General features: G+C 39.6%; 1 protein-coding gene across 1 annotated transcript; it reads right to left on the bottom strand.

Moving 5' to 3' along the window:
• Positions 1-304: 304 nt before the first annotated feature.
• Positions 305-8,658, bottom strand: LOC307254612 (profilin-2-like). Its single transcript, XM_080033064.1, has 3 exons — positions 8,333-8,658; positions 5,052-5,244; positions 305-2,181 (listed from the first exon to the last, which is right to left on the bottom strand). The coding sequence occupies exons 1-3, from the start codon at positions 8,459-8,461 to the stop codon at positions 2,084-2,086; spliced, it is 420 nt and encodes a 139-aa protein (XP_079889190.1). The 5' UTR covers positions 8,462-8,658; the 3' UTR covers positions 305-2,083.
• Positions 8,659-13,491: the final 4,833 nt, after the last annotated feature.

The raw sequence follows: 13,491 nt of genomic DNA, 5'->3' as shown, positions 1-13,491 counted from the left end.
TCACTCAAATCTGTTAGAGCTCCAGATAAGCTACTAAATGCACTTAAAGGTGAGATGTTGTCAAATGTTACGGGCAATATAGAACTTTGGAACTCAACCCTCTTATGTCAAACTTTGGCAAAGAGCACTGCAAATAGTGTGGATGGAGCTACAACCAACTTATATACACACACACACACTTCAATGACCCAAGATATCAAGAGCACAGATGCGCTACCTTTTTTTTTTTTTTAAACTTTGAACTATTCCTTTAAAAAGACTCACCATTCAGTGTGGGGGGGAAAAAACAACAGAAAACAATTACTCTGGTTGGAATAAATTTATTTGATCTGTCTGTAAACAAGGTGATAAATCAATTTATGGCATTTCTTGGTTTTATGCATATGAAATCAGATGCATTAAAGAGACTGTATCCCAGATGTAAGAAAATAAAAGTGGTGAGGAAAAGGAAATGAACATAGAATCAGCAAACAGGACTTGAAAGTTTTTTTTTTCTTTTTTTAATGAGTACACATATCCCACAAGGCCTAAACAGTGGAGCTGAAGCTAAAAAGAAAAAAAGAAAAAGTGCCAATGAAATGATTCCTTAGTGGACAGTGGGTAAAATCCATCTTACAACAGCAACAGATCTCTATTATGGCACAGGATACACAGGTTCTGCAGTTAAAGTTGACATGACAACCATTAGCGTCTTTGTTCCAACTAATACCATCTCCCATTTAGTGTCATTTCTACTTTTTAATTTCTTTTTTTTCTCAGTTGGACGTTAAAGTTAGCAGTACTGAGCATGGACAGACCGTGTGATACCCCAGAGCTCAGCTGACTATAGAAGTAAAGGCAATTTATTCCACAGTTTTGTAGTTGTCGACACAGCATGGGTTTGTACAAATGCAGTTGTTTCTTTTCTTAATAGGAAAAAAAATGAAAATTTTCTTCAGATCCCACCCTTACCTCCCCTGTAGCTTCATATCTTTTAACCATAGTAAGTATTACTGTCTGGTTAGTGTTTCCTTCAGAGAAAAGTTAGCAGTCATTCTTCACATGATTTAGAGCATTGTATAAACACCAGAGCTTCAACAACACTTGGTCCTATAAAAAAGAAATTCAAACTGGACACACTCCAGATGGTATGCTGGGATTTCTACCGTCCAAAAATGGCAGCATTTCAAAAAAAATAAAAAAAATATATTACAGGAGCTGGCAAACAAAAACAGTATTAAGTGCCTGAGCCATTGTTACTGTGGAATGTCCATGGGTTTTTGTGGAGTCGGGGAGAGGTCTGTTGACGGGAGAGGCTACTAGCATCTGCACAACACTGACGCTCGTAAATCCAGCTCTCACACACACTACCCCCCCTTTAGCAAATGTATTCAGGATAGAGCAATGAATGTGAAATGAGGAGTTAGGGGAAGGGATGGGTTGTGTGTATGTTTGATGAAGATTACTCTTCTATGAGGTTTGTAGTGTCGCCTGCTTTGAACAAACAGGATGGGGAAACGGGGAAAGGGAAGGAACTGAACTTTTTGGCAGGTTGGGTAGAGTAGTGGAAGTGAGAGAAACGACAGTGGACCGAGATATGCAAGCAGTCAGCCCTCCCGGACATGATTGTGGAGGACAGAAAAGGAAGACATGATGAGCTTGGTTACCGCTCAAATGTGCCAAAGATGTTGGTTGCTTGGGAAGGGAGTGTGTATGATCTGGTTTGGGAGGGGTTAAGTAATGGGCACCATGAAGGAGAGAAAGCAAACTACTTCAAATTGACGCTATAGCTTTCAATGTTGGCCAGAATATTTTTTTGCTGGTCTTGGTTGAGTACAGATTTGTAATGACATCCTGTTAGCAACATGCTCATTTTTGCTATGGATCAACTTATAGTGCTTAGAGGGGTAAGAGTACACAGTGCAAGTGTGTAAAGGGAAGAGGGCAGGTAAGGGGAAGATGACAAAATATGGGATAACAAATGGGTAGGAGAGAAGGCAGAAAAACAAAAAACAAAAGTAACTACCAACTAGGACTGGAAGTAGAGTGTGAACTGCAACAGGGTGGTAAAGGTGAGCTGCTAGGTGGCTGGGTACAGGCTGCTTTAGTATAGAGACTTCCTCAGGTACTCAGCCATCATAAATGACTTCTTGTTGAGCTGCCCTCCATGGACACCTTCCTTCCCCATGACAAAAACCAATGCTGGAGTACACAAAAGGAAAAAACAAAATAAATGAACAAGCATGGTGATAGCAGGGCTGGAAAATAAAACACTTTTATTGCCACCGTGCTAAATGTGGGGCTACATAGTTGCCGACAGAGCGTGAACCCTACACTTGTTAGAAATGCTGCGGGGACTTTGTTCAATGAGACTGTTAAGACCGGAAACATAAGCTTGACAGAAACTTGTCTATTTTTTTTCTTCTTTAAATTTTATGTTTTTTGTTTTCCTTTTAATGTGTGTCCCCCCTCCCCCTCCCTAAAACTACATCACATAAGCCACGTCATAACTAAACTAAAACCCTGAATCCCTCAAGTATTTTGCCATCGAGAATCCCTTCTTATTCAATCCGCCTCCATGGACCCCTTCCTTGCCCATTACCAAGACCAAGACTGAAAGAAAAGAGACAGATAAGGGACATTTAGAGAAGGTGCAGAGATCACACAAGTGAATAGAGAAGAGAACGGGAGCCAAAAGCAGCAGGCAGACGAGACAGCTACAGAGGAGTACAATGGCACAAAGAGCATAGCAGCACTTTGGTCTGAACCCAGCCTTTAACATGCATTTTCTTATCAGTGCTGCTGCTGGTGGTGAAACAACAAGACACTCAAGACAGAGTCAGTACAGCAGGAGAATAAATAGAAGAGGATGCATGCAAAGCTGTTTGTCAGACACTCAGGGCTGTAGTTTATGTGTTGACTACACTTGTCTACATACTTCCACCGAGTTAACATACAGTTTGATATTTCATTAAATATCGATAAGATAGCATTTAACTTTATTTTTAAACCACTTGCTTTGGCCTCAAAGTTCAAGTTGGAGTCAGTGATTCTGGAGAATTGTAGTTGTTAAAATCCCTAGTCATAATCAGTGAATATCTCCTCGAATCGGCCAACTGTGTACTATGTGTGCGTGTAGAAAAATAATCCAGTGTTATCAGTCTAGGCTCAAAAACAGGTGTGTAACCACACTGGGCACAGCCTAGCTAGTTTACTAGGCCGTGTATTAAGATTTTATTCAGTGCACACATAGTACGGACATGTAGCGGATCTTGAGATAGACGAAGGCGATTTTAACAAGCATTCTCCCGATATATATATAAAAAATTGTTTAATCAAAATATAAAATTCTTGTGTGTGTCTATTGAAGTGACCCCTTATATCTATATTGATGTATTTCGAGCGATATCTAGCAAAGTATGTATGCAACCTGGCGGGTAGGTGAATTTAACGATACGTATCCAAAATGGCTGCTAAATCAGCTTCATCTATTTAGGTTACAAGCGCAACCAATTATTATTTGCAGTCGGTACAAAAACGTTGCTGGTGGTGGAGAAACATTACACACGCATCTTGCCATTAATCTCCCGTATGTGATATTACGAGTTATTTGCATGCTAAAATCAAGTGTCTTGTCTTTACCGTCTCTGTGATCAATATACACCATACCAGCAGCAAATAACAGGAAAGTGAAGGTTCTACTAGATGTTAACAACCACAACTACTGTAATGCAGCACACATGCAGACACAGGAGCATGCTTCTGGTACCTCTCCTCAATACATGTAAGAGCCCTCAATAATTATATAACCAGGAACACAGTGGAAGAAGTGAAAAGGGGAACAGATTCATACTTGAGGGTAGGGAGTGTGTAAACCAGAAGGGAGGAAGAGGCATGCAGTTTAGGAATTTGTAGGAAATCCAGACCCAAAGAGTGAGCCGAATGTGTGGAGATCAGGAACCGAATACAGTCTCACCTTAAAGTTTTAGTAGTGTCTGGGAAAACTTGGGTGGACATGGAATTGGGGCCCATACAGGCAACATGAAAACTGGCATAACTCACAGGCAAATCCCTAAAGGGACTTCTCAAGTCCCATTTCCTAAATTTGTACTAATTTATGTAGGATATTGTAAACATCATTGCTAATGTTAAGTTTACATTTTTAAATGTCAAATTTTACTGTTGACAGCAAATTATTCCTAGAGCTATTGATTTTAGAAACATGTATGGCTTTAATTCTGAGGAATTAATCATATTTGTTTTAACATGGAATTCCAATTATTTACACTATTTATCAAAAACAGCACAAACCACGCACCTGCTTTATTGTTGTTCTGATTGATAAACATTCAGTTTATGGAATACACAGTCGAATGCTAAATCTTCACTGTCGAATTTTAGGGCTGAACAGTACCAGAATATGGATTTACCTACTCTAACGCATTTCCCCTAGGCTGAACACTTATCAAGTCTTATCATACGTCATGTTGTGTAAAAAGCCAAGTCATAGATTCCATCAGGAAGTTAAATAGAAAAGTCTGACCTGATAAAATGTAATCAGAAGGTAAAGAATGTAAAGAGCAAGGAAATGTATTTTCTCTAGACAACATATGAACACGAGTGAGTCCAAATAGCGGAAACTACAAGAAATAAAACAATTTCATCCTTAAGGATTGTGATTTGATTAACTGTTAGAAATCTAGTTTCTTACCAAGGCTAACAAAATGTAAACCAGCTAAGGTAAGTAGACAGTAATACAGCTATTTACAAATGGATTTCAAGGGAAATTCCCCTGACCCTAATGGACCTCTTTATTATAACTCATCATTCAACTGTAAACAAAATCAAGTTCTCTTACAGATTAAAATCATGTGACATTCAATGGTAATATCCTGTGATTCACAGACTTGGAACACCTATGCAGATCATATATTGAGGAAAGGCGTATTAAAAGATCTGTATCACATGCACAGACAACACAAGTTAAAAATGTCTCTAAACTTAAGGCACTATACCAAAAAGCAGGCTAAGGTGTCACTCTAGCGACTAACAAAACTGAGCAGGGGGCTTACCTTTGCCGGCTTTGCCTACAGAAATGTTGTATGTTGGCTCTCCTCCTGAACTCTTTGTCCGGATGTCCATTGTCCAGTCACTGTCAAGATGGAGGCTGTCTCTGATTACGGAACACTTCTTATTGCCTAAGGTCATCCCACTGACGAAGAATGCCATTCGGTCCTTTCCTATTAACACGTCGATTTCTTCAGGCTGTAGGAGATACAAATTCAACAAGTCAGGTACATAATATATGCCATTATATCCTAATGTAATGCCAAATGACCATTCATTCAGGTAGAGACTACACATCTACTCCTTAGTGATGATTTGTGGTAGGACTGGCCCGAATGATAAGAATTTTCATGTGTTAAGTTAGTACTTCAACCTCAATTCAGTATTCGGAAGATTAAGTGCTATTAAAAGTAGAAGCATTAGTGCAGCCCTCCAAAGCTACATACTGTAAAAGGTTTAAAGACAAGTAGTTGAACATGTTGTATATTCAAATTGACTAAATTAGAATTTGAGCACAGAATGAGATTCAATTGTTGATGGCTATGGGGTGAAAGTCTATACAAATTTGTATCCGCAAAGACAAAAAAAACTGACTTGGGATCAGTTTTGGCATCTTTCATCCATCCTAAAAGAATAAACTCTTGCTTTAGACAACCTCTAGTGACAGGAATAATATTTGCAGGTCTTCTTGTAGTCCTTTACTCCACACACAAGTTGTAGTACATTTGGTAATGTATGATTTAAAGCATTTTGTACTGCTGCACTACTTGGAAACTAAAAGTAAAAAAATAAATAAAATAAAAGTAAAAAAAATAAAAAAAAAATCATACATTTACTCTAACACAGATGTGATCATCCAAGTGCGCTCTTATACATCAAAATTATATATAAATAATTGCCTCATCATTAATCAAAAGTGTACAAAACCTAACCTGTCAAAATATCTTTAAGTATTAATCCCATAATCATGTCAATATATTAATCAAGAATGGGAGAAAATTTAGTCCAACACAGCATGGGATGCCTTCTGTTACTGACCTAAAAAAAGGAAAGTGCAGATATTCATTCCAATTAAGAAACATGGTTGCACTGTTCATTGCTAGAGGCCAAGATTATCATTCAACAGTTTACATTCTGGTTGAGAATGTTCTCAGTTTGATCATTTGCCTTCTACTGTTAAACCATCTAATGTTGCCTTAACAAAGACACCCATCTATCACTTTGCCTACATTGAAACATACACGTACATAAAAAGGATTGATTAAACAGAATAAGTCTAATAAAAAGTGAGCACTCAACCAACAATTTTAATGTCAACCAGGACAGTAGATCCAGTATCAATAAAGGATATTCAGATGAAAGAGGTGCTTGATCCGTTTAAACACACAGCAAACTATTATACTATAACTAGCAAGTCCTGAAATCTCAAGTCAGGCTACTGCTATTATTACAATTTCTGCTATCGCTGCTGCTAACGTGTACAAGAACCCATTTCATTGTCCTGGCTTAATTAAAACAAGTTTATTAAACATAGTTTATTCTTATGAACGACTCTGCAAGAACAAAAAGGCGTCGCTCCTCATTTGCAGAACTGCACAGTCATGGCACATGTGAAACCCTTCAGGAAAAAAAGAAACTCAAAGGACTTCTCCAGGCTCAAATAACGTTAGCATGGCGGCTAGCAACACGTTAGGCCACGATTGAAAAAGCCTACATTCACCAAATTGTCATACAAATATATATGCTCACATGAAACTCGTATATTCTGGGTTGACGTCCTGCATTCCTACTGCAGATTTTATTTAGGAAATGTAATCTTGGGGCGGGTGGAAAAAGAGGCCGACTAAAGCTAGTAGGCAGGCAATTATCCCTGGGCTTCACATGGACTTTTAGACACAGCCAAGAAAACGAGATCGCATTAATTTATACAATTTAATTTATCGAAGGGTAACGTTCCCAGAGGTTCCGCGGGGACACTCCCATTTAACATTGTTCATAGTTCACTTGCCTGCAGCACGGGGTTTTTCATTGCCAAGACGCTCGCACAAAAAGTAAATTGTTGTTCAATACCTACAGATATATTAACAAATATTGACTAATAATGTATTTAGCAGACAAAATGGAGGCTCAATTAAAGGCCGTAGACTATTGTTTAGCCACGTCATAATTAATTAAAATGTTACAATCTATTGAGGTCCATGTGCGTTAACTTTAACACGATAACGAAATATGCGGTGCACACATTTGGACCGCAGCAGAGGCCAGGAGGCTCGATTCGCCTCTGAACAAGAAAACTGGGAGTGTATCCGCCATCTTGGAAAACAAGGGGCGGTAGCGGCAGTGATTCACAGCGGCCGAAAAGGAAAAGACCCGAAAGAAATAAAAGACCCTACGGCACGCCGGGTCAAAAACCGCGTGGAGTGCCGCTACCTTGGCGCTATTAACGTTAGCGTATCATCATTTTCCAAAGTGGGGTGACCTGTCTGATTTGAGCTTAATGTGCGCTGTAGTTTGCTGATCAATGTAACATTACACAGCTGCTGGTGGACGGAGTTGGCCACTGAATAAAACAGTTTTTAAACACGACAGAACTCGAAAATACCGCATACAGCCCGGGTTTAGAATGCATATGTTGGAGATGTTGTGTCCAATATGCTCCCATGACCTATGACCAGTGTTATGTCAAATTTAGTTCCCCCGTCGAGATATTTCCCCCTACTTGCGCGCGTTCCCGAAAATCTCGCCCCCGAGATACTGTGCTCGTGCCACTGAGGTACCGCGGAGAGCACAAAGGCTATCTAAAAACCAATCAATGCAGCTGCAAAAAGTTAGGTTAGTCGGTATGAATCCAAATACTTATCAAATGTGCGCTCCAGTGCTAGGGGTAAAATGATCCCGACGGGGAACTGAATTCGGCACAGAACCGGTGTCACACGCAAACTGGGCTGGTTTAGCAGCCTGCTAGCGTTGCTAAGTTAGCCCCTTTAGCTTGAGTTTGCGGTACCGTTCACTGGCTAGGCTGCTAGCGGCATTTTTGTTGTTAAAGACTGTAAAAGTTGAGGCCGCAAATGCCAGTTAACGTGCTAAAGAGATAAAATCGCAAAAAGCAACGGTTGGTACACTCACGCATGGTGTGAGTGTGACCACCGGATACCATGTGTGCCACACACCGCTTCGCCTTATCTCCATTCAACAAGGCCAGGCTATGCAGACAAACGCACCGGCATGCAAGATACAGTTTCAATCCCTATTTAACACAAAACACTGACACCCAGAGCATACTAACCGTTATGTTGGCAAAGGTACCGCCGACAAAAGATGCCCAGACGTATTTGGCGTCCGTGTACCCAACAATGGCCGCGTCCTGGCAGCTGCCATCAGCCATCAGGTTGTCCACGTAGCTTTGCCAGGACATGTTTGTGAAATTAGTTCTAAGATGGCAAAATACGAAGCGTCAAAGATAAGTCACAAACGTCTCTTGAGCGACGAATAAGCTGTTTTTATCGGTGGTTTTACGGGCCTCCAACAAGCAGAACCCCCCCGGCTCCGTCACGTCCCGGCTTTCTTTTGGTCTAAACAGCGAAGAGAAGCCGCTGCAATCGTTCAGGCGCTTGGGTGTAGTCCTTACTAAAACACTCCGCCCTGGTAGTAGTTCGCCCTGCTGCCTCATTGCATAATATACGGTGCAGCGGATGAATACATCATGGCAACAATCAGGACAGACTATTTTTATCAACTACATCAAAGATTTGTTTCAACTTACCACTTCTTTTGTTTAAAGGCTAAACCAGGGAAATAAAAAAATATTTAATTGTTTCAGTCTTATGTAAGTCTTACCTATTAAAATTTCAAAGCAAACTGATGCAAAATATGTAGGCCTAATACTTTTGAATACTCAATTTGAATACGTTTACCTTATTGTCACTGGAATCACATTAGCAACACCTTGTTTTTTTAAGTTCTTAATCACTTGTAACTGACAATATAATTTTGTCAAAGATAGCCTACAATGTATTATCCAGTTTTTGGTTTAAGATACATGTGATAGTAGGCCTATACCCCACTTTGATCAGCTGAGCAAGTGAACACATGGGCAAAATCACATGTCTTATGACAAATCTATATTATTTATGCTGTTTGTTTTTTTCTTCAATCGGTCTGAATTCACAAGGGTCACAACACACTAAAAAGCAACTTTGGATATCCAATGCATGTGCTGTTAACATATTTGGATGATGGGAAATATCCTGCTGCTAAGCTTACTTTGGTTACAGAAACCACAGGCACACAGCAGTAGCAGTAGGTTATATTCCTTTATGAGCATTCCTAATGTGTGAGAGCCATCGCATTGTGTGAGGGAGAAGCTGTATTTCCATATATGTGTGTATGTTTATGTTTCAAGCATAGCTGATACTTCAGAATGTCTTCCTGTGATCATGCAGCAGGGATAGTCTGTGGTTTATTCAAAGCTTTTTTCTTTTTTGTGTGTTCGTCTGGGGATACATTTTAAGGATGTAAAATCCTTTCACATTATATCAAGTGGCACAACACTGGTGAATAAGAGTGGGATTTGTGTAAATGGGGACTGGGACTCAGTAGTGCGAAAGTAATTTTTTCTGAAAACAAATTTGGTGTCATTAACCTTATTCAAATTTCAATAGTGTATTGCCATTCAATTTAGGTGATAGGCATTTGTTTTTGTGAGAACATAATCACATCACAAGCATTAACTGAAACACATAACAAATGATAAAGACATAAGTCATATAAAGACATAAATGTTTATGCATTAATGAATCAAACAAATAAATAAATATAACATATAAGCATTGGGGACCCAATTTCCACCACAAACAAACTATGATGCACACCATGTATACCGTTGATGTAAGACGTATGATATTACACTGTCATAGATTATCACAACCATCAATGATAAATTGGTTGAACTTGCTCAAAGGAATCTTAGTAGAACACATAACATGTACGTGTTGATGAACATTTGTCTGTTGTGGGATGTTAATTGACAAATAAAGACTTAACTTAACTTTGTGTTGGAAGAATGCAGTCTATGTGTTCACACTTGGGTAAAGTGAACTTAAATCAATCTGTACTTTGGGTACACTAAAAATCTAATACATTAACAAGGGCAGAATATGCTCAGAACAGTTTAAAAATAAATGTAATTTGGAAACAATTGTAAGTGAAGTGGATACACTTCACACATACACAGCTTCCATCTGTCTATTAGAAGCCCCTACGTCATGACTCATGTGACAATTGTATCTTCACCAAGAAACTTCCAGAAGACTACCTGTGGAAGAATGAGTGCAGAAAAAGTTATTAATTGACCAGGCAGCAGGAAGTGAGCGGGTTCTGAAAAGATTTTCAATCAGCCAGCCACACCCACGTCCTATTCTCCCATTGGGTGCTGGCAGTTTCCATGGCCACCTCTGTTTTGCACTTTTGCTCAGTCAAAATAGTACCGCTCTCAGCCAAACCACTCGGGCTGCACATGAGTCATGCAGATACAGAAAAGCTTTCCTTAAGAAAAAGGCACCACTACTTTTGCTGAAGCTGCTGACAGCCATTAGAGTGTGACTTTATGGCCTGCGACCCCATGAAACAAGGCTATGCATACTTGTGATTCTCGTCACAAGGTGCATGTGCAGAGTGGTGAACATGGCCCTTACATGACTAAGCTTAATAGTAAATCATGAGTCACAAAAAATTCAACATGTTATTTAGCTTTCATATATTTACTATTTTTAAAGGATAAGGCTGGCTATATATGTCATGGTCTGTCTTTGTCTTGTCTTGTTTTGATGGTTCCCTGTGTTTCCTGTTTTATTTTGGTATGCATGTCTTGTTCCTCCCCATGTCCTGTCAAGTTTACCTCCTGTTTGATTACTGCTCCCTCCCCTAATGTGTCCCACCTGTTCCTCGTTGTCTACCCTGTCTTGTGTGTGTATTTAACTCCCTGTGTGTCATTGTTCCGTGTCTTTGCATTGTACCTGTTGGTGAGTCTGTCCCTGTATGTTCCTGTGTTCCACGTGCCGTGCCGTGCCGTGCCGTGCCGTGCCGTGCCGTGCCGTGCCGTGCCGTGCCGTGCCGTGCCGTGCCGTGCCGTGCCGTGCCGTGCCGTGCCGTGCCGTGCCGTGCCGTGCCTTTGGATTTGCATTTTTGGAAAGAATAAATTACCTTTACTTGAAACGTCCTGCTTTCCTGCCTGTCTGCCACGACCGTAACAATATATTTGTTTTTGTCAGCAGGTCCCATGAATAGACCAATGCTGGGTTCAGACCATTATTTTTTTTTACTATAAAGATGGTAAATGTGGGAAATTATGACTGGCCTAATTTGACACATTGACCATCTTCACAGATTAAAAAACATTATTGCCTTGACGGGGCTGAGACACAGGAGAGATATAAAGTCCATACAGCTGGTGGTTTTTCTAGGAGTAACACGCATGTAAACAAACGGTGACGTGGGCTGGCTGTCTTGTGTTTCAGAAAAGGCTAAAAAAAGAAAGTCAAAAACAGTGACCTTTCTTCTGTTTCACAGCTCCACCTGTCAACGTCAACATCATTCCTCTTTAGCTTCAATTTTTTTACAATTGTGTCCCGGAAGAGCGGCCTGTGCTCCTATCGCAGAACAAAAGTGGAAGGGACAAAAAATTCTGATTTGTCATTTTGTGGGGCGTCTACTATGTCATTAGGCACCTGAAACTCAATTTCTATTCCTGAAGACGAATTTTTTTTTTTTAAACTATCAAATACTTTCACTCCTAGAAAAAGTGAAAGCGTTTACTTAAATAACTGGGCATTGTAATTTGTATCTAATTGTTTCACAAACAGAGGGAATTAGTGCAAATATTGGGGACTATTTTTATTCGCAGATGAATTTATATTTGGTGTTCTCATGGGTGTTTCTGACAAGAGTATGTGGGATTGACTCTACATAAACTTCACAGTATTTAGTTTATTTTGGTGAATGTAAATGTAACCCAAGGCAAGTTTAGATATAAAGCATAATTCAGACACACAGAAATCCAAGGTGCTTTACAGAGGCATAAAAGAATACATAAAAATTAAGAAATAAGAAAATATTCAGATTGCATTTAAGAGGTAATAAAACAGAGTGAAAACAGGCAGACAAATTGTTAAAAATGAAAAGAAATCGCATTTAAAACACATTAAAAACAAGTGATAAACGCAACAGTATGGCTCATTATGTAAATATGTTGTTATCCCATGATAAGTTGTTTAATAACTGATTTAACTTATAGTTCCTCATATGCAAATGTCCAGAGGGCCACAAACCCATCATCCTTGGTCTGATTGTAAAACAATGGTTTTTCAAGGCACCAGATACGTCAAATGTCAAACAGTATGTTTAAACTGAATTACAAAATTAAAATAAGCGTTTTATTCATAGATGATCAAGCAACCAGCAGTAAAGAGGTCAAAGGTCAGAGACACCGACGGAGGTTTCTTTTTTCTATACTACATCCGACGATAAAAATAATCTAGTTAGGAAGCAGTAGGCATACTATTGGGAGAGATTTTTACTCTTTTATTTCATCATAACATTGCGCCTTGATCTTGCCTCTTGCTTTTATATCAGTCGCATCCCCGTTTGTTTTCATATGGAGGCTTCGTCAATATGACATCACTTCACGTGCACACTGTATTGTGGGTCAGAATCGCCCAACTAGGATGCAGTTTTCAACACTAACAATCTTGGCCGGAGGAAGTAGGACATCCGGGTACTTCTAACCATCCTAAATCTGGCCACAAGAATCGGGACATCCTAAATCTTTTTTCTACATACCATATAGTAGAAAGTATGCGATTCGGAACGCAACCATAGTTTAAAGTTCCCCCTAAAGTTATCATCCTGCAATCCTCTTCTTAAACTCTAGAGGAGGGCTTTGCTTGGTCTTATAGTCTGAACAACTCAGGCCATTTTTTCACCCCAATCGGACAAAATCATTTCTTTATGACCCCTTGTTCAGTCTTTGTCTTCCGTAGAAGCGGAAGAATTATGCCTATTATTAATTCACAGTGTTGAACCCACTCGGGTGTATTTTCAGACCTAATTCATATAGCTAAATATCCCCCCCACACTTCAAATCAAACCAATTTGCGAAAATGTTCCTTTTCATTAACTTTAACTATAACTTGAGAACTCCCTATAACTAAAGAAGGTGAGCGATTCTGTTGTTAATTGATGTCATAGCTATTCCTCACCCTTTACCTTCCAGGTTTGGTGACACTTCATCAGCGTGAGTGACTGTGCGCTTTCTTTAAAAACAAATCTCAGCAAAACATCTATACATTTCAAAAGGAACTGAGCTTTTCCATTGTCACCCCTTCCCGGAGCAGCTCGGCTGCAGCGCACATATTGAGCAGCAGCAGGTAGGGAGGATGGAGGGTCACA

Source organism: Ammodytes marinus, assembly GCF_949987685.1.
Source record: "Ammodytes marinus genome assembly, chromosome: 8".
Classification (NCBI taxonomy): Eukaryota; Metazoa; Chordata; class Actinopteri; order Uranoscopiformes; family Ammodytidae; genus Ammodytes; species Ammodytes marinus.
Note: the sequence above shows the minus strand (reverse complement) of the source record. Positions and strands in the feature narration are given on the sequence as shown.